We start from the raw sequence: 27,805 nt of genomic DNA on the forward strand, positions 1-27,805 counted from the left end.
GGAAATAGCTCTGCATCAAAGGAAAGAGAATGCCAGAGGCTCATAAGGTCAGCTCTTTTTTTTTTTCCTTTTTCTTTCTTTCCGTTCCTTTTTTTTTTTTTTTTTTTAGACATTCTATTGTATATAGAGCTTACTAGTTTGGCAGTGATACAATATGTGCTCTTATGATATACAGAGGAAGTCTGCCTGTTTGTCTCAGTGTTTATATTTATATAGTCGTTGCTCAGCCCTAAAGCTGTTTTTTGAGCTCATTTGAGATCTCCAGCTAAAATAAATGTCACACACTGCTGAATTATTATAAAAATAATTCTGTTTATTTACAAATATGACAACAAGCTGGTAACTTACTGAGATTCTCCAAAGGATTTTCAATCTTTACAGAAATGCATTCTAGCCAGAATATTTCCACTATCCCTGAATATCACGTTCTAGATTCAGCTATTAACTTGCCAATAGACATGTCCAGTCTTAGTATCTCCATATTATGATGGATATAAAGGACATTATCAAATATTGAGAAAAGACTCTTTATAAAAGATAAAAATCACTCTCTCCCTTTTCACTTTTTATGACCATATTGGCAGCAACTTTTATCCCATCTTCCAGAGTGCAGTGGGATTTAAACAAGATGTGGAAATGAGAATAAAAACAGAGAATGAGAGTTCAAATTAAGTAGTATATGTTAAATCAGCTATGATGACACTGAAATGCAGGACATTTTTGCTTAGTGGCAGCGTTTTTATTGTAAATGATGATTTCTTTTGCATACATAACAGAGAATCCCTCTCCTAACACACATACTCATATTTTTCCATTTCAGAAACAGTAAAACCAGCAAAATGTTTATCATCAGCTCTACTATCAGTATGCAAATAAATACAAAAGCACTCTACTGCATTGAAAAAAAAAATCTATTTATTTGGTATTTCTCATAGCAAACTTTTTCTTAATGATGTTAATTACCCAAGAGAGATCATGAGATTGGAAAAAAAATACTAATGAGTAAATTATTGATTATATAAATATTTTGGAATATTCATTATGGTTTTAACCACAGATTACCTGTTCTGACATTATTTCAGCTGATGCAATAATTTCATAAAATATTTCTTGGTGCTGATCCCACACAATATGTGGATAAAGCTAGACTAAATCAATTACAACTATCAACCATTATTGATAATTATTTTTTAATAGATTCTGTATTATCCAATATTTAAGCAGCCCAACAACACAATCATATTCCAGTCTAAACAAACCAAGAACATCTTTCTAGGCAGGCAGAATTTTCTCTTCTAAGAGTGTTTCAGCAATTTTAGCCTCAATTAGATCAATATTTTAACCAAGGAGCTTTGAGTGCTTGGGCCAGGTTACAGTCTACTAGCAAATTTATGTCTAGACTATATGGTGACCACTGGTACTGCATTAAATATGAAATATATTTTTCTCTCCAGAAAGGAAAACCTGAGAGTAGTAGTAACTCAGGACTTCTCTTTCTCCATTAAAAAAGAAAAAAAAAGTAAAAAAATAAAATAAAAAAAAAAGTAAAAAGAAAGGTCAACACATTTAATTTACTTCAGTAACTTCAATATTTGGCATGTTTCGGGGAATGACTAAACTCTTCATCTGTGATATAGGTTCTTACGTGGTGAAAGAAAAATGAAATAAATAACCCTTTTAACTATACTAGAGTACAGAAAGTCCATATATTTTTTCAAATTAGGGAAATAATACTTAATGAATGCCAGAGGTACGAGTGGAAAGCAGATTTCCTGGGATCTGCCCACGCATCAGCAAAACCATCAGGTTTTCAGCCAAATTAAATTGCAGGCTTTAGAGTACCTTGGAGGGAAAAACAAAACAACAAAAAAAAATAGTGCTTATCTATACTTATAAACTTCAAAGATGTTCTAAGGTGGCAGAAAAAAGTGTAAGCACAATGAGGCAGAGTTAGAAAGTGTAAGAATAAGTGCTTGTCTCAGTGTCTCATTAAAAGAAATATGAAGGCTACACACAACATCTCCTAGTAAGGCCAGCTTCTAAACTCTGTAGTTGAAATTCTTGACGCTAACCCATCAAGACCTAAGTCTATCAAACTGTCTTTCTGGTCCTATATGTAGACCTCTCTGGACTTGCTCAAACCTGTGTTAACACTGAAGGCAAAAGAAATAGAAAATATGGTAAGGAATTTTTTATAATAACTGGGGTTAATTTCCCTCTTGCCTGTATTAGCTGAAAAAACAAACAAACAAACAAAAACAGAATCAACTATGATGACATTTTAATATTTCTTATGACGTCATAAAATGCAAAAACATTTTTAACAATTCTGTAATTTGGCAACTATGTGAAAGAGACATGGGGAAAAAGACAATAGTTAATCTGATTTGTATTCCTAGTCCTGCCATTCCTCAACTAAATTTAAAACACAAACAATAGAAAAAAAAAAAAGATATGGAAAAGTTTTAAGAGTATACAAGAGATTTATGTAATGATATCCTTGAATTCAGATACAGTCTATTGACAGGGAAATAGTACTTCATGCCTAAACTGCAACAAGTGTTTTTGTTTCATTTTGTTTTTGACTGTCTGAATCCCCAAACTTTTTTCCAATTTAGGACATCATTTGTGTCTTTACAGATGAACCAAATTGGGATTTGCAAGGATTTATGAGAATTTCAAAACTAAAATTAAAAATTTCATTTCAAGCCTTGCCAAGTCTATAGATACAGAAGTCCATAAACTTCTCTGTACTCTCTATACTTTTCTTATATAATTTGGGGTAAAGAACCTAGTGGAGCAGATTTATGATTCTCTAAGCTGCAGAACAGACTTTTATTTTACAGCTAAGGAGTCAGATTGATGCTCTTACAAGTTGCCACTGTAGTTCCTTTTAATTGAAACAGACACTGCTGAAAAGAGAAACACAAAAAAGGCTGGAGTGGTGCAAGGTAATCAGAAGCTTGCAGAAATACAGGCTTTTTGAAGAGATTCACTGTTATTGCCTCAACTACTTTAAAATAAACAAGTGTACAAAGAATTAACATATGTAAAATCCTACATTAAAGTGAGATTGGCTCATTTAGAAGCAGTAATACAGCAGGAAAGCAGCCTGCAGCCAACAAAGAGCTGCACAGTGGGAGGCTCATCCCAGCAAACAACAATTCACACCTGTTAATTACGTTGAATGGGCTTGCACACAATGCTAGGCATAGCATTTATCCATTGTTTAGAAGCAATACTAATGTAATCTCTTACGTTATTGTTATAAATTAAATGAGAGCTTAACATGAATAATTTCCTTGCAAATCATCAATTAACTCATAGTAGCATTTGCCAGAGGACACATAAAGTTCCAGTGCATCCTAAAGCTATGTAAATAACTAATATTTCAGCTTTACTGACAATTATAGTGAGGTTTTTGGTGGTGGGATTACATCAAATCAATAATTTGGGGAAATTCCTATTCAAACCATCATTTTTTTTATTTAAAAACTAAAACACGTTTGTACTAAGAATAAAAAAACCCAAAACCTCTCACAGAGGTTTCACTTAAAATTCTAACACTGTCTAATTAGAAAGCATGTCAATCAAAATTGAAGGTTTTAAAACAATATTTAAGTAATTTGAAACCCAGTCAAAATCTAACAATAACTTGATACAGTTGAAAGACTGAAGACTTTCACAATTTCATTCTGCTTCATCATGTTAATGCTTGGAAGAAAAAGTGAAGACATGAAATGTTTTGATATTTCTTCTTCTATCAAAATTATTTGATTAAAAATATTTTTCCTACCTGTACCTATCTGTATACCTAAAACAAGCAGCATTAGAAGTCTTGTCCCTAATCTTAAACTGTAGGATACTCACTATACTGGCAACTTCCAAAAGGAGATTTCAGTACTGAAAGATTATGTTTTCCCATTCCTACTTATGTTGTCCTGAAGCGTTATGCCTGACTATACACCTAGTCAATTTACACATTAGATAAATATGTATACAGTTGTCTGTAATAATCATACTGAAAAACTCATTAGGACAGAACAGAAATCACATGTGAGAAAAAAGCTCACATAGTTTGATTTAAAAAAAAAAAAAAAAGTTAACCAGAATATTAAGTAGATTTTTCTGTACTAGTAACTTATTGATAAACCAACATATTAAATTCATTTTATATGCTCTTTAAAACAGGCCAGTGGGATCGCTAATGGTATTTTTTTCCTGTGACATATTTATTTCATAAGAATTTAAAGGCTCCAAATATGTAGATATGCATGTAGTCTGCATCAAATCTCTTGTGGGTCCAAGTAGAACCAATATTTCATTTCTGACATAGAGGTCATCCGTGACCTAAAACTTATTTTGCAAACTTTTTATTGTGTTTTTACGTCTCGAGCATGTTTCATTTCCCTTCCAAGAGAAATCAGAAGTTTCTTTACGGTCCTTCTCCTTTGCCTGTTTTTTATCCACTCTTTCGTTTTCACAAGAATACAATACCAGACACCCTCATCAGAGTGCACGCAGGGCTACAAATCACAGTAAGCATATATCTGTCCCCAGATTTAATGGATTTGTTACTTCATTTGATTCTGAAGAGGCTTCAGCAAGATCCTTCTTAAGGTGCTATAAGATTTGAGCTATCATATATAGCCCTAATATATGGGGGAGGGGAGAGGTAATTTGTTACCCTTCAGGAAACCTTTTGTTTTCCTCTACTCACCACTGCTGGTGAAAAAGTTTGAATTTCATTTTCACTAGAAATGTCCTAAATGAGTTTTAGGTAAGGCTGGACAAATGAACTCTCTGGTTTGTTCTTCTCTGCCCAGTTAAGGCAATCCCTGCTCTCCCTAATAAAAAGGCAAAGGGAGTTTGAGAATAAGGTTCACAAATTTGAATCCAAGTTTAGGGGTGCCAAGTCCAGAATATGAATGTTACAGACAGCAGTGCAGAACCAGTGTGTTTTCACTGAATTTTCGCTAATTCAGATTTATTAAAATGAACAGTTAGTCTGAAAGTGCAATGTCAGCAGAAAATCCCTGTTATGCATCACATCTTTCTACCCGATCTGGATCCCAATGGGTGTTACAGCGTGAAGAAAACTAGCATTAATAACTGTGAAACTATAGCCTGAAAGGATGCACGTAGGAAAGAATTTACTGAAAACATGAGACGAATTTACCTCACATAGCTTTTGTCTAATTTTGAAGACAAGAACAATGGAAAAAATTATAATGCAACAGAACTAAGGAAAGAATACTAACTGAAAAATCTGATATACTGCCAGACATTTTTCAGAACCACCTGTATCAGAATAAGATATAGTAACGTAATTGTTAGAATCTCTTCATTAAATCAGTCCAAGTTCAAATTCTGTGTCCAGCCTAGCTAATATTACTGTTTTCTTTCAGTCATCCCTTAGTCTAACTCTTCCATCACTTTTGCTAATGTGCCTCAGATGAAAGTCCAGTACTTTTGGGGGTTTAATTTCATATATTGCCTAAGAAATTATCATGCTATCTGAAAAAGCTGTGCTTGCTGAAGACCCTTCAGATGAATGAATTCTTGAAAAATGCACGATGCTCAATATCACTTGCATGTCAATAAGCAGAATGCCCTTGCAGCTTTTTTTCCACTGGCAGTTCTGATATCTCTGTGCTTGGGGCATAATTGATGAGATGTACTTGTGTTGAGAGCATTGAGATCTTTATGACAGAGAGCATGAAAAAGCATAAAATCTGCCTACACTTCACCAAAGAAACCTAAGAGACTCTTGGGTTTCCTGAGGTTAAAACAGTTTAAATTAGTTTTGAGCATTTTGCAGATTGTCACTTGTTCATCTCAATAGGGTGCAGATAGAGCTGCATGGCCATCTGTCCCTTGTTTCAGCTGCCAGCAATCAGCCACTTGGCAGGGCTGCAGCAAAGAACATCTCCATTATATTTAAAGACACACTGGACATTTTGCTGTGAGATTCCTGCCAGCAGTTCTGTATTTTAGGAAGCATCTGAGCAGAAGGAAGAAAGATGCAAAACTGGAAGAAGGTGGAGAGCTTCAGACTCAACTGTGAGTCTGAAGAATAAGTTGAAATACACATTGAAGCTTTTCAAAGATTTTAAAAGGATTTGTGAATTTATTAACAATGCATTTTTGTCCTTGCATTTTAAAAGTAAATCCAAATATATAATTAGATTATTGTTCAATGAGTGGGTTCTCCTGCCTCATCCTCAAAATAGAGTTGATGTGACAGCTATAGAAATCCTAGCCTTCTGAATCAACAAACTCCCTTTCCAAAATGAAGTGAGGTTATGTCTGAACTAGATCAAAATGCAACCAGAAACTACCACTGGTATCAATTTTTGAGCTTTGTTTCCAAATCTGCAAAAAATAAATAAATAAATAAAAGAAACAAATAAAAAAAGAACCTTCCCCAAAAGCCTCAAAACACAGCTAAATATTTCTGAATGTTCAGAGCATGACCATCAAGACATAATCCCAAAGAAGGAGCAATCTATCTCCTGTGAGAATTAGGGAAATGTACTCCCCTTTGCTCCTCTGAGTTTCAAAACATGAATAAAGTTGGAAAACTATGCATAAATGAATTACACAAATCTTTGTGGTAGCTGGGAACAAACACAGCAAAGACATAGGACACTCACCACCTATTGACCATTTACCAGCAGAGGCTTTCAGGGACCACTATGTTGCTGGATTATAGGCATTTAAGTCTCCTTGGTCTTCAGTGAGCTTCAACACCTTTTTACATGGCTTCTAAAAATCATTACTTAGACAAATACTCTGTGACTCATTTAAAAAATGGCCCATCAAAGAGTCATTCTGTTGCACTTTCCACAATAATCCAACTACTTAAAACCAGTTTCCATAAAATTCCTGTCTAGTTTAAAATTCTTTCCCTGGGCACTGGTGGCAGCTGACAAGGGTAACATAATTAACCTTGCAAGCAAATACACTTTTTTGAGAGAAACAAAAACATGATTTCTCAAAGCTTAAATTTCCTTACCATTCCTGGAGACTTCTGGCATTTCTGAGAATTTCCTTAAAGTTCTCATGAACTTCTGTTTGCTCCCAGAATTTGCATTTTCCCTATCTGATCTGACCAAATCTGCAGGAAAAAACAAACAAACAAATAAAAGAAACCTTTATTTGTTGTTGTTTTTGTTTTTTAAACTTACAACAACCTATGTTAGAGGCTTTCCCAGGCATGTGATTATGTGATCAAAGTTACCAAGGAGAAGAACCTCTGGTTAGCTGCTAAAAGTAGTATCCTGAAGTAAACACAATTCCTGGTTATCAGCTCATTTCCTTTACTCATACACTTTACATTGTATCTCCTTTTTATGCTCTCTTCTGTGAACACAGATATGTAACAAACACCAGTAGTTCACAGACATCATATTTACTGGTTTACTAGAATTAATCAGTGAAAATTCATAAATGCAAAATAAAATAATAAAAAAAAATCATTAAGCAATTAATTCTATTTAGGGAAAAATAAAAATAACAGGCTTTTAGATGATGTTTGTATTTAACAGCATCAGAATGATTATGCTGGTTGATGATCCAGAGAATACAAGACCAATGAGCAGTAAGGTTGAAGCCAGCATGGCTAAAATGGTGTATCATTACTGTATAATAACAACATAACATATAGCAGTAATAATAATAACATAGGTTATAATCCTATGAGAAGATTTAGAAATTTGATGACAATCTGGAATCTCCAGCCAAGTTTAAGCTCATGGAGGCAGAAGTTAACATTTGAAGGATTTTGATTTCAGATTCTTTTGAGCGATGACTGTATCAATTAAAACATTACCACTAATATTGATGTGTAGGTAATCTCACCAGAAAAACAACCATTGTTTAGATATGAAAACTAAATGCTGAATCTTAAATTAGGAGCCAGGACTGAAAGCTTAGTTTCTTGTGACCAATAGTTTTACCAAAGTTAAAAGATTTCTATTTCTGTATCTATTTTTCCCTTCCACCAACATAAATTAGCGGTGCATTCTATAAACAGTAAATTATAATACTGTGCTTTGCTACCCACATGAAATGTGCTTTATCATCATTAAAATCCGTTTAAAGTAGGGTTGTACAGATATGCAGTATTTCAAAATACCTTTAATAATAAATACAAGCAATAAATTGGTTATAGTAAAAACAAATGGAACAATGTAATTAGCCTATATCTCATAAGATTCACCCATCACTACTTAACAGCCTTGCAGAAAACATCTTTGGTTTGTGAATTGCAGGCAACAAGAATAAGATTTAGCGAAAGCGTTTAAATTACAGACATGATGTAAATAGCTTCAGCAGTTGGCATGAAAAGTTTGAATGATATTGTTTCAGATGTTACTGAAAAAAATGTTGTGTTACAGACCATTTATTGAACGTTTGGGGCAGAAAAGTTTCACAGAAAAGTTGAATGGATTTTGCATGAGGATTCTTAGAGTCAATCAACATAAGAAAACTGTGAACTGAGAGCTTTGAAAGAAGACAGAAAATGACACTATTTTATGATATGACCACAACTGCACTTTTAGCAAATTATATTTCAACAAAATATATGGGGAAAGAAAGAGGTTTCTTGTTGTGTATATATTCCATCCATAATTGTGCTATATTAGTTTTATTTTATTACATTAAGAATAGAAAGAAAGAGAAATTAAAAAAAAAAAAAAGACATTACATTATCCTCTGTGCTAATATTCATTCTTGTAGTACTGTCAGTAAGCTGATTATTGCACTCTAGGATTTTTCCAGCTAATGTTTAGCAGTCATAAGAGACTGCATATAACCTTTGGCATATCAGAGCTTCTTGCCACCCTTCTTGCCCTGGCTGCTTAGCAATCTCTGTGCTGCGAATGGATTGTGAGTGAACAGTTGGGTTGATGTGGTGGGTAAACAATCCTAGCATTTACTGTGTGAATGAATAATATGGGACAAAATCATGCTTTGTGTAATTCCATTAGAATGGATATGCTTACACCAGGGATCAAAGTAGTTTGCTGGTGGATAAGTGTACACAACTGCAGCAAATTACCATGGTACCTTCCTTCCCTGAAGATGTGAAATAGAAATTCCAAGGGTAGCCAAGAAAAGATGTTTGATCTATAAAGAATTAGCTAGATATTCAGTACTTGAAAATGTCTGGCTCTCACTTTAGGACTGTTTTGGTCAGATGTAGGTATTCACATATGTCTTTGGCCTTTTTTTTCTTGCTTCATAAATGCATCACCAATTTCATTCTCCAAACAGCGCAGGAGCAAGATAATGGGTTCACCATCACAGAGACTGTCACCATCATAAAACTCTGTGCTCGTTCTTAACCAGGTTTGCTTGTTATCAGATGATTTTGACATTAGACTTACAGAAGCTAGTTAAAGTATAACATGTAAAGTAGAATCTTAAAAAGCAAGCAAACTTCCCAGAAATTTAAATCTCATGAACTCAGTTAATAATTCTACATATTGATGTGTCTTTTGACACAGTTCTCTGTCAGATAGAGATAAGAAACACTGGGAGTGACAGTGATTTTATCTAAAACGAAACCTTGAAACAAGTTTTCCTTCACTCACTGTTCCATATTCTCAAACACCAGAGCTGTGTGTAGTGTCCAGGAAGTCTGTCCTGCAGTCAGGCACAAGGGCAGGGGTGTTCAATCTGTCTGCCCGCAGGCACCATGATACTTGTGTCCACATGCAGTGTCTAGGATCTGTTGCAGTGACAAAGAGGGCAAGGAGGACACCAGCTGTACACATTCTGGGTACTCAGACTGGTGATATGTGCGAGTTTGGGATGTGTCTTTTTCTACCATTTTGGATCTAACAGTGATCTGTATGTCCATCCTGTTTCAACATCATCAGACAGCAGCAGCCTAAACTATTCTTTGTCTCCAGAAGCGTGTGTCTGGTAGAACTTCAGGCAGATGTGCTGGAGTGCTGATTGTGCACTGTGGCCTCCTATTACCTAGCAGCTGCAGTCTGACCACTGGTTGCTTTTATATTTAGCTTGATCCAAAATGTGTTTGAAACGTAGAGGAATCCCATATAATTAAAGACTGAATCAGACCAAATTTTACTTGTGAAAAGCTATCACTCATTACCTAACTGTGGAAAATTAGACAAAAATTTACACTCATTACCTAACTTAGAAAAATTAGGCAGTGGAGGATAGAGAGGAGAGAGACTGATTTCCATAGGATTATAACACCAAAAGTTAGAAATAAATTGTTTTGTTTCTGTAGCAAAAAAGTTGAATTAAACTTATATGCAAGAAACGAAGTATACAAAAGCTCAAAGATTATTTTTCAGAACCCTTTTTTTTTTTTTTTTTTTTTGTGAGAGAAAAAGGAAGAGGCTTAGCTTGATGTTCAAAATATGGAAAGACCAGATTTTTTGCTGGTGTACCTGGACTTAGCGGTGTTTCTGTAGAGCTCTGTGTATCCATTAATAGGAACTATGTTTCAGACACATAAAATGTGTTAACGTTTTTTTTATTTGCCTTCAATTTATCAGAGTAGATGTAGTATATAGTCTACACCAGCCAAACTTAATAGCGATAAAGTTTGAAGAGATACAAATGCTACATAGCAGTAAAGAGCCATAAACTCCCTTTATATTAAAGGCTGGGAAGGAGAAAAGAACTACTAGTGTACCACTACTGCCCGAAAAATAGATTATTGTCTGCTGACGGGAAATGAAAAAAGGCCATGGTCTCAACTAATTCAAAGTTCCTTTTCTCTCTGTCTAATCTGCCAGTTTAAAGTTTTATACTACTCTCAGACCTCTGGATCTGGGTTAGGAAGTTTCCAGTATGATACAACTTCAGTTCATATGATCGTTAAATTAATGTCTAACTTATGCTCATTAGAGTTGGATGAAAATTCTTATTGAAACAATTTTGGCCTGCAATATTTTTTTTCTGGGAAAAAATGTGAAAATATATAACATTGAGATATATATGAATGTAATGCATAAAAAAAATCCTGAAATAGAATGATTTCTGAGAAAATAAACTTTGTTTTCTGTTTTGTTCCCCCCTGGTTTTGCATGCTTCATTTGCCATAAGCAGATGTGTTAGCAGATCTTATTTAGTAAAACTATTGAAATATTGAATTTATTTGAAGGATTTCCACATAACATTTTTTCTTGAACAAGACTCAGTGTAAAACATAAACCTCCCAACCAATATGAAATGAAAGGCCAATGGCACAGCATTCCCCTGCTCTACTGTACATTGGGGATAAGGAAAAATGTTAAGGGAAATATTCTCATCAGCTTTTGTCCCCTTTCTCTATTTTCTGGCTTATTTTCCCACTGTTTTATTATCTTTAATAAATGACAAATTTACTGAGTGCAAACCATCTGTTTCTAGATTGAAACAAGGCTAATATCATAAATGATTCGTGATCACCTGTGTCACTGTTGCTTTTCTATTCCACCATTTGAGATGGCAATATAAAGCTATAGTAGAATAGAAAGCAAACTAACAAAGCGCTTTTTATTTTTTAATATATATATTTTTAAAACTACTCAGATGAATGTACTATTCACTGTTGTTCAGAGGGTACGAGGATCCTGAAAAGCAGCTTTCACACCAGGTAGGGTAGCATGTGGCTTGTAATTAATAGATCTTATATGGCTGTAAAGTGGTTCTTTACTAGTAAACGCTACACTGTTTACTAAAGGAAATTCTTTTAAAATATAATATTTCAGATGTAGATGCCTTTCAAAACTTTTATTGAGAGCCATCCAACATGGGTGTGTCTTTTAGCCCATTCTCATTTTTTTTTCTCTTACATTTATTGCAGTTTCATAGAAATTAAAAATGAGATGTGAGAATGTGAATTTTTATTGGCAAGCCTTAATATCCTGTTAGCAAGCTCTCCAGAAAGAGTTAAGAAATTTTGATAGGATGTACATTTTTTTCCCTCCATCTTCTTGCTTACTAAAAATAAACTGTACAAAGATGCACAGTTCCATAGAAAATCACTCGGCAATAAAAAGTGCCCATTATAGAGTGTCAATGGATGTGATAACATGCATAATTTACCTCGGGGGAGTATGTAATTAGAAAATTAACCTTTTACATTTCTCTCCTTAATCAGCTGCAACAAATGACTGGAGAATAACACATTAGCAGCTGCATTTACTGTATTTACATGCTATTAAAGAGAAACTGACTATGCCTGAAGTAAGGAAAATGGAGAAGTGAGCCTGTATCTGTGAAGTACAGTGGTTGACATGGCTTGGTGGTAATTTTTTTTTTTCCTTCTTTCATTCTGGCAAGGGTCCATTACCAAGTCCAGATATCCCAAGGACATGTTAGAGCATTACAACTTTTGCTTTTCTCAAGAACAAATGTCTTTGTTTCATACCGTATCTTACTACCATGGTGAAGAGTTAAAGAAAAGGGGCTATTTAGTACCACTTGCAGTGATACTTTTTTCTTTTAAATGAAATGAGTATTTTTCTATTAAGAAATTGATAGACACCAATTTCATTATGAAAGAGCTGTCTACAAGTAATAATGAATTTTAATCACTCTGAACTTTATCTGAAATTATTTGCATAGAAAATTAAAGACTCCATATCTGATTACCAATATCCAGAGTACTTTTATCGTGTCTTGTCAGCCATGCAAAGCCTTATGCCATTGGTGGTCTCAGAGGAATTTAGAATGATGACAGAAGGTGTAAATGCCGGTAGTGCAAGCCTCTCTTAGAGGGTGAGTTACCATCTATTAGAAACGACAAGAGGTATGAGAGAGATGAGAACGTCTCCCTTTTTCCAAGTAATGAACAAAGGTGTTTTCTGTCATTCTGTGGAACATTACTGCCCTTCATCAAGAAATGTACATATTAATTTTCACAGGAAATTTGAGTCTGAACAGTAAGTGGGAAAAAGTCAAAACGAAAAGCAGCAGTCAGGCTTCAGCAGAATAATGAATTCTGGAAGATGCAGGAATCACAGTGTTACCATAGCTGAGGGACCCATGTCCCTCGTGGTAAGAAAAAATTAATAAACAGGAAAAATGCTTCTCCTGTAACTCTTCAGAATAACTAATGTCTCACAAGTGATTTTTTTTTTTCTTTAGCAGAAAAAGTTAGAATACAGTAACAAGCAAAAATCAAAGGCTGTGCTTCTCTGCTTAGGTCATGTAATCATGGACAAATCATTTGTCCTCTCTGTGCTTCAATTTCTCTGCCTATAAAGGTAGCATAATTATAGTCTCTCACCTCACAGGGGTGTTGATTGACCGAACACTTTAACATTCATAAAATGTGCAGTTATAATGGGGTCTGCATCATAGGCATATTAGAAACCTTACATAAATTGAAGTTCTATAGGCACTTGGTAGTTAAGGCCTAAATGGCTGCTGCCAAGGTAAGAAATGTCATATACAGCATCAAAATATCATATTCATTATACTCAGATTAGAGCCAATCAACTACTACTGACAAATTTCCTTCAGAAACAAGATGGATGTGCTGACAGTTCTCCAAGATTACTCTATCTACCTGTCCCTTGTTCAATCTTTTACTATATATTTCTCCGATAAAGTCTTTTTCAGCAATTGTCCTAATCACAATGGGGAAAAGATATGTAGTCATAAATTCTATGATTCTGTACTGATGTATTTCCTTTTTCTGTATTAAATTAAAATTAATCATGACTAGAGAATGGATATGGCAAAGAACAATTCACAATAAAGTGTCAAATATTGGACTCAGGTATGTAAATACAATTAAACCTTTGACATGTGAGAATAAAGGTGGGTGTGAATAATGCTATGTAAAATAATTATACAAATTTAATACCTAATACTATTATACTAATTTAATACATAACATGTTATGAGAAATACTGAAATGGTAGGATAATTTAGAAAGAACCTGAAATTTTAGGAAGTATGCCATTTAAACAGGATTTTTTTCAGAGTAATTGTACATTAGTTTTCAAGATAAATAAGAATACTAACTCTACTGTTAGTTCAAAATGTATAACATACTAATATAGGTTATATTTCAGCAATAGGCTTTATAGGGGATACCTTACTCCTTATCTCCAATCTGCAATAATGTTGGTACACTTCACATAAGTACCACGTAAATGTACATGTAAAAATACTGCACGTACACACAAGTACATGCAGAATCAGCAGGAGTAGAAGGCATATATTTTATGATATTATAAACATGCTTGCATTTTTTATCATCTCCCTGAAAACAAAACTTAAAAACAATAATCTTCCTGTGAAAACATGGGACATATTCTACCAGATTACAGCAATTTAACATTGATCAGGATGCTGATTTCAGCTACTTCACCTCATACACTAAATATAGTGTGATATGCCTAAAATAAATGTATTCAGTTTGGTTGCAGAATATTTTTCCTCTGCATGGGATATTTAAAGTAAATTGTTAGCATCATACTCAATAGTATTCAACCTTTTTTTATTTTTTTATTTTTTCTGAGGAGGTTAGAAATAGTTGAAAAATAGTGCTTAAAAAGTGATATTCTGAAATGTATTTTATAATCTTCAAAGATTTTGTTGACTTCTGAAATTTTTCATCAATAGACTATAGATGAGTCATCCTATTTAAAATGCTCTGGATGAAGATAGAGCTTGTAGAATTTGATTTAATGTACTGATATATATTTTTAAACTTAAACAAATGCTTAAATTTAACTGTAATTATTAAAGCACTTAAGCAGATGTTGACCTGTTTTTGTTTTACAATTGCATAACAGGGAATATTAGCTTCATCATATCATTTCTGAAATTGCTATGAGTCCAATCTATTTCCCACATAACTTAAAGGTCAGGCCTGCTATGAAGTTCTGTGTGCAAGGTTATAAGAAAAATATAATAGTATGTCTTATTCTTCAGTATTTAAACAACAGAAATGCCCCCATTGAGACTTGTATTGCAAATTTGATTTTATATAATTAATCAAATTAGAGTAACGATCTGCTTCATTGAGACATTGTTCTGAATAGTCATCATAGTTGATAACTTATTTAGTAGCTTGTTAAAAAAAAAGAGCTGAGTGATATTACTACTGTTCAATTAATTAAAGTATGGAAAAAATAGTTCATGTACAAGGAAACTGTTCTTAATCAGCTAATATTGTGTACATCAAGACATCAAGTCTCCCATCATTATATCAAAGTGCTAAGTTCTTTTACTAGCGGTAAAATAAAAAACCTTGTTGTTAATAGATGAATGTTAAACATTTTAGAAGTTCAGATAAGCCCTTCAGCTTGTGATATCTTCATTTAGTTTATTCTGAGTTATCTTTACCGAGAAAGGGGAGAAATTGATGAAAACAAGGCATATCATAGGACATTCATTTCAGTCCTCTCCAGAACAAAGGACAGAGATCTCAATGTAAATAAAATGACAATAGTATTACCTAGAGTTGCTAAGGTTCATAAAATTTTAAAGTTTTAATGTAGCTGATCTTATTCTAGTCACGATTAACCATTTTATCAGACCTAGAAATATATATTTCTTAATTTAATTGTGCAGCAGGTACAAAAACATTAAAGGTCCATGAAAGCTTAGTGTAAAGAACATGCTCACAGAAAAAGATATAAATGCAATCTAGCGAATAGTGTATTTGAAACTGCAAGGTCATTGTGATGGACTTTTTTTTCCCCTTAGCTCATTCCATGATGTTCATGCAAAAGAAACACTTTCTTTTTTTAAACCACTTATGAATCAGAAGACAGATATTCAAGTTGACTAGTCTTCTACAGACTAAGATGATAGAATTTAGGCCATGGGTTTAGTTATATTAATGTTTAATATTCCTAATACTATGTCAATACCTATTACAGAACCACCACATAAGGCAAGTTTGACCCATAAACTGAATGTATTTCTATCAAATTAGCCAAGTCATGTTAGTGTTTATTTTGCCTAGGAGGAGGCAGGTGATGATACTGAGTCACTATAAAGTTAGAGTAGCGCAAGCATAGGGTGGTATAAATCCTGTTAGAATAAAAGTAACTCGTCAAGAGATTTATCTTTGCTTTTATTTATTTATTTTTATTTTATTTTTAAACAGTATTTGCATTTCAAGTTCAGCAGCCATTTGCAACAGCTCTGTGACTTCTGCTAGTCTCCAGTATTTCCTCTATGCATCTTCAAGTGCTCGTTCTTTGAGGGATACTGGTGAGCGTCCTGTGAAATGTAGGCAGTGAATGAGCAACACTGTCCCAATACTGTTAATAATGATATTTTGTCAGTGATAAGAACTTGCAAAAAAATATTTAAAATTTGTAACACAGGCAGAAAATAATGAGTTTTGGTTAATGGTTACTTCTACGGGCGTATATTAAATCCCAGTACTTTTGAATAGGGCCAGTGTATGAAATTTAAAGGCTGTATATAGCAAGGTAATTTGCAGATGACTGAAAGGTAAGATTAAGTACAAGGTAGTGGTAAATAAGCCAATAAGAGTTTTGATCTATTCAGTATTATCATAATTCTGAAACAAAAGGGGGATTAATCATCAAGAAAAGATGAAAGTATTAGCATTTTAGCATTTTATTTGTTTGCATATTTCATTCTCTACAGTATTGCTTTAGAACACTGAATTCAAACTTTTTGGCAAAATTTTCTTTTTCTACAGAGCCATCAATACATATTTTTTTTTAATTCTAAATGTTTCTAATCAACTTTGAAGGATCAGAGAGGATCAGAGGAAAGTAGGTCTGTCTAAGGAAATCTAGACCATTTTTGTCAGAAATCTGGCTTTGGAAGAGGTAATGCTTCAGTGCCTCATAAACCAGAGTGCTTTTGGGCACTTTGTGTAAGATCCATCTCAGTAAACATCAGACAACTAAAAGTTGTCATCCAAACTAGTCATCTAGTCTTTCTTTATAGTCAATGGAGAGAAATAAACACCTTCAGGGAGCGATTCATCTCATTGAAGATAAGCATCTAAGACAGCTTAGACAAATTGTCTGCCTACAATGTCTAGTTCTCTCAATAATGAGAGTTTATACATATGACTAGCTTAGATCGAGACAATCTTTCAGACATTTGAAATTAGACACGATGAATCCCATGTTTTGTGCCTGTTTGGAATCAAAGAATAAAGAATAAGAGAAAAATAACAGCAATCTATATGAGTAAATTGTGCTAAGAATAAATTAATAAACTATTTAACCAGTATTTTTAAACTTTCTTTCACATTCATATTCTTAAGTACTTGACAGCCGAACAGAAATGGTATCCAGAAATACATTATTTAGGTGTTCTTAAACAACATTTTCTGAAAGATCTCATGATGTCTCAAGTTGTATTCAAGGTCACTTTTCTTTACAGAAATGAGAAAGGTGTCCTTGCACTTTTGAAGGAGTTAAGTATAGAGCATATTGTATGTTTTGACAAACAACAGCTGGGGGAAAGGACCTCAGGGTTATTAAAATACAAATCACAAAATCAAAAAAAAAAATCTCAGAAAATCATATCTCCTCATGAATCCATATGCTTTTAATATATCAGAAAACAATCACCATGGTATAAGCTTTGCAGACATAATAAAGACAGAATAAGTCTGCATTAGGGAAGCAATCCATTACAATTCAGATTAACGTGTCAGGAGGGTTGATTTAATTAGAAAAGAAGTTTGGACTTGCTAAAGCTTAAGCAGTTAAATAGTGGAAACTGATTTGTAGGACATCATCAATGGTAAACCCAGTGATATTTCATATTAAGTTTTTATTTAATTTTGCAGTGGTCTTTCACTATACAGATGATACGGTGAAAGTGATTAGCTGTTTTACTCGGTTAACATTCTTCCAGCCATATTATGTGATATGAAGGTCAAGTAATTAACTAACATTATTTAGAGGTACCCAAGAATCTGTTCGCTTCAGCTCCTCTTCTAAAACTTCCCCCGTAATATGCAGTGCCAGAGTAATGCTAACTAATTACTAGCAGACAAAGTATCACTGCTGTAGGAAACACCAAAAAAAACATCACAAATCTACCAGACCTGTGCCTTGGATGCTCCTGTTAGGAGAATCTGCAAGGTTCAGTAAAGAGAAAGAAAATGCAAAGACTCCATCACCACTTACCACCACTATGCAATACAAGTAGGTAGGGTCTCTGTTCTACGGTGTCCTCATATGTGATGTATGACATCACAAACTGACAACAAAAACTACTCTACAACCTGGCATTCATACTAAAAAAGCGGATAATAATAGGAAAACAAAAGTTTTTGTGTGTGTGGATCTGTGTTATTTGTGGTATCTGCATGTTTCACAAAACACATTTTCAGTCCAATATACTGGCTATATCTCTGGGTGAATTAATTACAAAACTCATTTATTTACATTCTTCTGTAGGTTCAAACCAAGCAGTTGCTTTCATCTGCTGTAACAAATTGTGTAACAAATGATGTCAGGGAAGACTGGATTATAAAAAAGGTTAAAATTATCTCTTTAAGACTGATTTATTCTGCCAAAGAATATAATGGAACAGCTCTACATGATTCATTCAGCCTAGTATCTTGTTTCTGAAAATAGTCAGTTGTGAATGCTTAGGGAAAAAAGTACCAGAACAGAGAAATTTATGATGCAAGTCTTTCCTGTGTACTCTCTCAGCTTCCAGCTATTTGGAATTCAATATCTTCTTACATGAAAACTTTGTCTTCAGCTTTGCCTTTAATAGCTCTTGATAGACTTCTTTCATAGGTTAGTCTATTTTATTTTAAACTGCAAAAAAGCAGTACTTATAAAACAAAGGTCATTTTTCATTTACTTTTTGATGTTGCATTTTATTGATATACTTAATAGCTTGGGCATTACTTCAGTATCCATTATCTGTATTCAGTGAGTATAAACACTGCAAAATATTTTATAAGTCCAGTAATAACTACAACCTGTTAGACCTTATAGATCACTTCATTAAAATTAACACAAAGACCAGCTATCTGGCCTTGCAAAATATACGGTCATTGTGATACCAGAATAAGTACTAAAATAAAACAGAGAATACTGATATGGATTTCAGATGTGACAAAGCATTCACAGATGAAGTTTGAGTTGTGTTTCAACTTTTAAGATACAGCTATACAAAGTGTCTCACTAACGCAAGGTGGGTGCCTCTGTTACTATTTGCGTGCCTTGCTGGAAGAGGATTCCTTGATCATATAAGAATGTTTTGTGATCCTAATGTTGAAAGTCTCTATGTAAGTGTTACAAAATAAGGACCCATCTATTCCATTCATGTTAAAAAGACCATAAGTACTAGAGAAAAGTCTGGAGAATTGGCTGTGTGACTTGGCCTCTTCAGTGCCTGGCCCTCAAGTCTCCCCCAGCTGTGGAGAGCTGGCTTCTGGCAGTAGTTTGTATGCCTTGCTGACAGTCTGCACAACAGCTGCAGGGAATATGATGGTAAAGCAAAGAATAATGGTCTAATAATTAGGTCATTAGATCATCCTGACAAATGGGTAGCATATTAATTGATGGTTACAATTAATATCTTTGTTTTGGCTTCTGGTGAAGCTAAAAATAACTGATTACCACCAATACAGAAGACTGGCATTTTGATTTAGATATGCACTATTTTGGAAGTGAGTCTAAAAAGTACATAAAAATCCATAATTTTGTGTGCATTTTAACAGACAGTAGTATTTTTTTTCAGGGAATCAGTGGAAGCGTCATTGGTCAAAAACTCAGGCTCAACTGGAAAAGATTTTGGAGCATAACATTTATCTAAAATGGCTTTCTATCATCTCTAACATTCTAGTATTGTGATTTGCTGCTCTACTAAAAGAAAGTAGAGATTAAGATTTCAATTCTGCTGTGTCAGTGCAGAGGGGCTCCATGTGCAAAATGACATCTACATACAGCTAACTGCAGAACTGCGTGCTATTCTACAGAAGTTAAAGAAAACTGAAATGCCAAAAAGATTAGAGTAATGACACAGTTCCTTTCAGAAAGACCATCAGCAAAAATAATAGTACCTACTACTGATAAAATGTAGTATGGAGTCCAATCCAACCAAACTGAAGCCAAAATTTTTTCCAAATAACATTTTTGGAAAATGCTAGAGTTGACAATGTATCCCTCATTTTTTGATTATTTCTTTCCACTTCTTTAATTATATATTATTAACTGTTCTAGAAATCAATGTTTTCCTTACATGACTTGTGTTCTAATTCTGTGAAATACCCCAAAATGCCAATAAGAACTAGAATCTCCTAGCAAATCTCAGAAAACATGCTCCAAGGATAGACAGTGATTTTGTTTGCCTTATTGCCCAAGACAAAACAGCTAGTTCCTAGCTTCACAGTAGAAAATACAACAGGTAAAGTGTACTAAAGTCCCTGTTAATCTGGTGGAATGAAACTATCTGGTATATATAATCTAATATACTGGCAACAACCTCTGTGTCTCATGTGCTAGATAGAGACTTTGGGTAAGCTCCAAGGAATAAAAACATACAACCGAGAATGGGACTTGTAAGGGTCTCAGTGTGGCTCTTGTAGACATGATGTGGTACTAAATTTTCCTCACAAAGTAGCCTAGAATCAAGGACTAAGCCCAGGCAGACTCAACCTCTTCCATCTTCTGTTGCTAGAAGAGTAATCTTAAAAAAAAAAAAAAAAAAACCACAAACATGCAGTAACATTGAGATCTGTCAGTTTTGATGCTTATGTGGATGTTCCAGTCTTCCAGACTGATCTGTTACAAAAGGTATAGACCATTCCCAGTTTCAGCCCAATGAGCTCTAAGCTGGACGCAAAATTACAGAAATATCAATAACCAGTTCACTATCTGAGAATGGCAGAATATTTACTAAGCATGTTGTTAACACTTTTTATGTTTGTATTGCTTATATTATCCTTATTTCAAGCTAATATCTCATAGTTATGATGATGATGAACTCATTTGATACTGAGATTTAAAAAAATAATTAACAGTACAAGAAAAAAACTTAGAAAGTAATCTCTTAGCATGTTTACAATTTACAACTGTTAGCTGAAAGAAATTTGAAATGCCTTTTCAAAGCAGGATGCTGGGATTTTTAAACATGACCATCAAAGAAAGCCTACCTTCTGTTGTCAACAATCACAATAACAGCTCTGTATTTATAGAACAAATCTTGACGTTGGCCCTCTATTCACGTGCACGAGAAGTCTGGTGGCTTCACAGCAGAAGTAGTGTAAAGAAATTTGTGCAGAAATGGGTATCAGAATAACAGAAACACTCATTTGAAACTATTTTATCAAAATTTGTGCTTTACAGACTTTATATTCCCTTTACAGGTTTATATCCCCCATACTGCTGGGGAAGTGCTGCACTTAAAGGTGTCTCTGTAGCCCAATGAGTCTGTGATTGTTGTGCAGACCTAATTATTCACTAGCAGTACTCCAAGTATGCACGCAAGTGGATTTACAACTCATTCTTCTCTTCAGCAAGCCATAGTAAGGGATTTTCTTGACCTCAAGGTAGGTACTTAAAATAAAGTTAACACTGAAGTGTCCTTTCTCAGCATCCTGTATCATTTTAAAATATTTGCTCTTGTAGGATTTACAGTATTATATGTTTTAGGCATTGTATACATTGACAAATTTATATTTCAATTTTATATTAATAAAATTTAATATTAGTATTAATTCAAATTTGATTTTATATCAGTGAATAAATACTTATTTAAGCACATAGTGATTATGCCCTCCATGCTTTATTACTGCTGGTGGTCAGCCAGTACAGATGGATCAAGGGTTCAAAGAGGACAATGGCTGAGGCAAGATAATTTCTCATCAGCTAGAAGTCTGTACAAAGAAAAAAATAATTTATCCTCACTTTTACAAAAGCAAGTTAAGAGGCCAGTTGCAGACCTTCTTGATTTGAGATGCTGCTACTGTCTTGCAACCATCTTTTATTTAGTGCTTTTCTGTCAATTCCCTTCCACCTTTGAGAATTGCTGAATTGCCATGAAACAGTCAAATATACTGATATTAAATGAATGTGCCTTCAATGGAATATAAAGAAAACTACTTCCAATCAGTGAGCTAAATGTTTATTTGGGCTTTGATTGTTCTCCCATGTTCATAAGCCCTACAGTCAGACATGCAAATGAACCAAATGACAGGGAAGGAGAGATGTGAATGTAGATGTACATGATAATAAATAGCCTCTTACAGGTTCTCAGATGAGATCTTAGGTCATTTCTCAAGCTCTTTTGTATAACTACAAATCTTTTATAATTTGAGTTCATATATTCAGAATGTTCAAACACAGAATTTGTACTTCACTGAAAGAAGCAGAAAGTGAACAGCTTTCCAAGCCACAATAGGAGAGTTCTGCCTCTTTAAAAAACTGCATTGAACAATTGAGCTTAGTCACAATATTTTTTTGCAGTATGTTTAAAAATCCTTCTTCCCTTCCTTTCTTCCCTTGTGTCTGCCTGTCCTCCTTTTAGTAAGTAGTGCCTTGGCAGAACAATTCTATGATTGACATATGCATGAACTAAAGTTGACTGAGTCAACATTGATTTCAATTACATGAAGATATATTTTTACAAAAATAACATAACACCAGGTGTTTAGTGCCATAAAAAACTCTTTTTATAATACCTGCAAACAAGAGATGATATTATTATACTATGTAACAAATTTTAAGGCTGATTACTCATTTCATAACCCCTACTATAGCTAGCTCCATTATTTTATTTATTTTAAACGTTTGAGATGGATATTTTACAGAGGGAGGAAAGGCATTTTCTGAGCCATTTATATTGAGTAACAGTGCTGGTAATTCTCTTCATCATATTTGCTCCAGTGGTTGCAGTGGTAATTCCAGAAAGGTTGTTCTGAATTAGCCTTGTACATCCACTGCTTTCTCTGATTTTTCCAAATTTTTCATCTAAAAATAAATGGAAGTGCTCAATTTAATTAGAAGTTTGTAATTTATTCCATACCTAATATAATGTGAAAGCAGAACACATGGCCATATGTTTGACCCTAGGTTAAGGGAATAAAATAGGTAATCATCTAAATATAACATTTTTATATTATTTTTGTGACTATCCTCTGCAACACTGTACAATGACTACAAAGATTTTGTAGAACAAAAGCAGAATAATCTTTTATATGTCCTTTACACCAGTATAAATTACAGTAGATGCATGCAACAGTAACATTGCACATTTGATTCTTGAAGTTAACATTTGTCTCAAACTTTGAAAACCTTAACTGAGGGAGTTTTGAGTTCTGTTTTATATTATTCCATTTTACATTCAGTGAAGCTAAATCTATATAGAAGTACACACTTTAAAGTATTTTCTCCCCACCCCACCCAGTAGAGAAAGGAAAAAAAAAAAAAATCAGACAGTCATCCTCCTCCCCCCATCAAAATATAAGCCACTTCTTCAAACAAGTATTTGGAAAAATAGATAAGTCTTTCCCTGTGCTGTAAGGGTCAAGAAACAGCTTCTGCCAGGACATATGGGAAAAATTAATCCCAGCATTTCTGGGTATGGAGGTCTCACTGTACTTGCATTTCCTCTGTATTTTATTTCCATTATTTGTGTTGTTTTATGATCTGGAGAAAGGTCATACTTAATAAAAACCATGTTCAATCATGCTTTTCATTACTGTTTGATTTATATTTCCTCATTATATTTCCAAAATTTTTTATTCAGATGGGCTACTTCCTCTTTACAAAAGAACAGAGGAATAACAAAGCCTGTCACAAGTGTTCTTCATTCTGTGATCTGTAGCTTATATTGTTTTTAAAAAAGCCTGTTTTAAGAAAATGATTTCAGAACATTCCTAAAATTGTACAGAAGTTTGGTCTTAAGAAATTTTTACATTAATTTAAGGGACTGAAAATTAAGTTCATAGAACTGTGTACATCAGTGTCATTATCCCCACTACCTCTTGCTTTTTCAAAAAGTTTTACTTTTAGCTTAGACTAAGACTTTCACAGACTGTTAATAAGACTAATGATAATGATAATTTCTTAGACTGAGTCTGTTGGTTGATTTACATGAACTACAAGTCATTAAAACATGGAAAGTACAAAAAAGTGTAGGGAAAAGGAGCTGTGAGCCCTAAAATTCAAGATCTTAAAAACTGCAAGCTCAAATAAATGCTACTGAAATTCTTTATGAGAAGAGCAATGAAGTGGTTTTGATAGTACAAACACTTTTCAAATTCAAAATAAACAGCTTATTTAATAGTCCTCCTTGTGGGTTTCCACTTGCAAGTGGAAAGTTTAGTTTAGAACCATCCTTCTTATAGAATATTAGGGGTGCTATGGGTTAGTTGAATCAATTTGTTGCCTGTTGCACCTTTTCCACTTGTTTTGGGACATTGAATACAAATTTATACCTACAGAAATCTGTAGATCACTGTGCTTTTGGTACACAGAACCAGTCTCCACTGACTTTCATGGATCCTCTGGTTTTAACCACAGAGATTGTGGGCTGAAGGGAATGTGCAATGTTGCACGTTGTCAAACGTTATTTCTCATGAAATGTGTTTGTGTGAGAAGAATCTATTCAACAAACAGCTTTCTGTTTAGACTTCATCCACTTTAAGAGTCTTTGAAGCTACAAGGAAAAAATTACAAGAGCAATGGATTTAGCTTATTTAATATAATACCTGTCTAAACTACCTAACAAACATTCCACATTGAATTTTACAGGGTTTTATGCACACTATTTATCTGAAAAATGCATTGTTGTAACTTAGTGAGGAAGGCCTAGTATTCATGATCTGGAGAGTTCTTATTATTATTTCTAAAGAAGTCCAAGATACTTGTTTGAGAAACTTGGACTAAGTGAATTTTTCTTCCCCCAAGTCTTTCTTTGAAGATTTGGGATCTTTTTTATTAAATAATCTGCCTGCATCCAATACACAAGATACAAAATAATATTGTTTAATATCCTGTGTAACTTATTGATTTCCTGTGTAGCACCAACTTAAATCCTGTAGTGCTTTTATATTCTGTAGTTGTACTGATCACCTTATAAGTTGTATACAGCAAATATTTGTCAGTTTTTTTTTCTGTCAATTTTTTACTTATTTCTGAGTTGCTGTTGTATCTACTAGCATGAAAACAGCAAGTGTTTAAGAATAAATATTACGAAGGAAATGTTTTTAGTAATTTAAATAGATTCTCTTCTGAGATATTTTAGCTTAGATGCACATTGGTAGTTTAACGATCTTTTTGCCATTGATTAAAAGTGTTGAAGAGTTACAAGAATGTACGATAACCTGAGCAGATAGACTGCTGTTTGCACACCTGTCTCAAAGTTCTCAAATTCAGAAGTGGCTGAACTGTCTTCACTGACAGAAAGGTATTACATACATGCATCTTTATACATAAGAACATGTATGGTCACAAATGTTAATGTGTATTTCTGAGAAATAAAGCAAAACAAAGTGAGACTTCTCAGACTTATCACAGGCAAACTAGAAGTAGATAACTCTTGTTATTGGCGGGAGAGGGGCTTAAAAATGCTCCCAAGACCTTTGCCGCACTTTAACAAGCACCAGTAAGATAGGAAGTTTCTACACCCAAGATAAGTTTGAACTTTATAAATCTGTTCTGAGAAATAATAGGGGCAAAGCAAGTTTAGAATTAGACCATCAAAACTGTAGCTCTAGGTTTATACTTTAAATGAGAAATGGCTGTAAAATTTTAATGCACCTACCTTTGAAGTTTGCTTTAGAAACAAACAGAATAATCCTCTGCAACAAATAACAAATGAATAAGTAAAAATAGAATTCATGACAGATGCAATACAGATAGTTTTACACAAACATCTTTTTATCTCCAAAAAACTTTTGTCAAAAACTTTCCAAATGCAACTTTGCAGAGCATCACAAAGTACTTCAGACCTCTGATAAACTCCACTTTACTGAGCTATAGCAACAACAATAATGAATTTTTGGTACATATGTAACTCCCCATTAAGTGTGCTCTTCAGAATGCCTTTTATCTAGAAATATTAGTCTTTGGCACTACTCTCGACAAGAGCAAATATAATGGTGATTTGTGTTATTAGTATTTTTGAACCCAATTTAAAGCTTATTTGAACACAAACCACCAATTTTCCATATAACAATGACTTTGTTGTTAAAGGCTTTGGAAAGTTTCAAAACTTGACTTTAAGATGGAGGTTTAACTCATTAATGGCCCTTAGAGCCAGACAGTCTTGCAAAAACCAAGGTTGCCCATGGCCTCCTTCAGCCTTTTAAAATAAATAATCCATAGTATTTTCATAGAAGGTTAGGGATGCACAGACTAGATTCTCAGATCATCAGATAGTGTCAGTTACTAAAGGTTACTTCAAGCAGTAACCTCTTCAAGTACTCACACCAGCTGAGGACATGACCCACAACATCTAATACAAATCAACAAATCCATTAGAATATTAACTAGAAATAAAACCAACAGCTTGTGTTGTCAAGACAACTAACAGTTAAGACCCAGACTGTTCAGAGTGCCATGTATCCCTAGAAGTACTAACATGCAACGCATATTCAGAGTTAGTATTTTTTTATTTTTCCTCACAATGACCTTGAAACAGCAGCTCTTTCATTTTAGTAGTCCACCATCATATTGCAAGAAGAGAAATAATAATAAAAAAAAAAAAGAACAGCAAGAAAGCAACAACAACAACAAAATATATATACCAAACTACCACCACCACAACAAAAACTTCACAGTCAAACTCTCAGACATAACCTCTGGCCACAAGAAAATCTTATTCTACTTATTCATGCTATTGGATTTAGACATTTCTTTCTTACCACTGAACATTTTAAAAAATAATAGTAGTTTCTCTTATATTGCCTCTAGATAAGTAAAGAAAAAATAAAAATTATCCACTTGCCACATCATTTATGCAGTGATGTGTACTATTCTTACCTACATTAGCGTGAACATGAATTACTTCTGTTCCAGAATTGCAAACAGCTTTCACGAGAAAAAAATAAAGTCCAGCCTCTTAATTATATTTGAGACCTAGGGCCAGAGGTCACACAGCCAAGCACAGAGACACAGTTCTAGTACAAGCAGTCCCTAAGAGCTTTGGCTGCCAAAGGGAATCATCGAACATCCAGCATCACTATGGTAGTTCATCTACAATAATGTCTGGCCTCTGTTATGGAAGGTGCTGCTGCAAGGACCAATGCTACAGAAACATCATCCTGAAGCAGTGCACCATGGCCAGGTAGAGATGCATGATTTACTTCAGTCCCCATCTGGTCCCAGGATCAGATGATAGTGCCATGGCAGCCCAAGCAGGCAGCTCCAACAGGGAACCCGGAGTGGCAACAAGTAGAACTAACAAAGCTATAGTACCACGAGCAAGACCACTGACCTGTGGCATCTAAGCAAGCAGAGTAAGGAAGATCTGTAACCTGTTCCAGTCAATGGTGGCCAAAGAAACCTGTAAGTGATGAAGCAGGTCCAAGATCAATCTCGCAGGCCAGGTCAGCAGGCCTTAGTCAGGACTAACAAAACACATGCCTCTGGCAAGGACTGAGTTTAAATACTACTCCAGAGAAGAAGGAAGGGGAGGTGGTCCCTGAGGAGGCATCTCACAGCTCTCCCTGATTGACCTCATCACAGAGGCCTGATGCTGGTTACCTAGCTGTGCTGGATGGGTGCTGGGGGAGCAAAGGCAGCTCAATACTTGGGATGGGCAGGGACAGACATCACAAGGACTGCTGGTGCCCCCAGTGCCCTGATGGGTGTACCCAGCCACCTGGGAAACCTGCCTTGGT

General features: G+C 34.3%; 1 protein-coding gene and 1 long non-coding RNA gene across 16 annotated transcripts in view; both read right to left on the reverse strand.

The window, feature by feature from the left end:
- LOC308196095 (uncharacterized protein) overlaps positions 1-27,805 on the reverse strand; it is a 434,993-nt gene that overhangs the window by 65,076 nt on the left and 342,112 nt on the right. For all 15 annotated transcript variants that reach the window (XR_013952069.1, XR_013952070.1, XR_013952071.1 and 12 more), the window contains one exon: positions 7,019-7,120. Coding sequence is in view for 1 of the 15 variants with exons in the window: in XM_080594630.1 (XP_080450756.1) it covers positions 7,019-7,120 (102 nt within the window). In the remaining 14 variants the exon portion in view is untranslated. The remainder of the gene's footprint in view (positions 1-7,018; positions 7,121-27,805) is intronic.
- On the reverse strand, positions 18,967-27,558 carry LOC308196100. The gene is made up of 3 exons (XR_013952084.1): positions 27,400-27,558; positions 25,726-25,762; positions 18,967-22,928 (listed from the first exon to the last, which is right to left on the reverse strand). It is a non-coding gene; the product is annotated as an uncharacterized lncRNA (long non-coding RNA).

This window comes from Anser brachyrhynchus (assembly GCF_964034855.1).
Source record: "Anser brachyrhynchus genome assembly, chromosome: 5".
NCBI lineage: Eukaryota > Metazoa > Chordata > Aves > Anseriformes > Anatidae > Anser > Anser brachyrhynchus.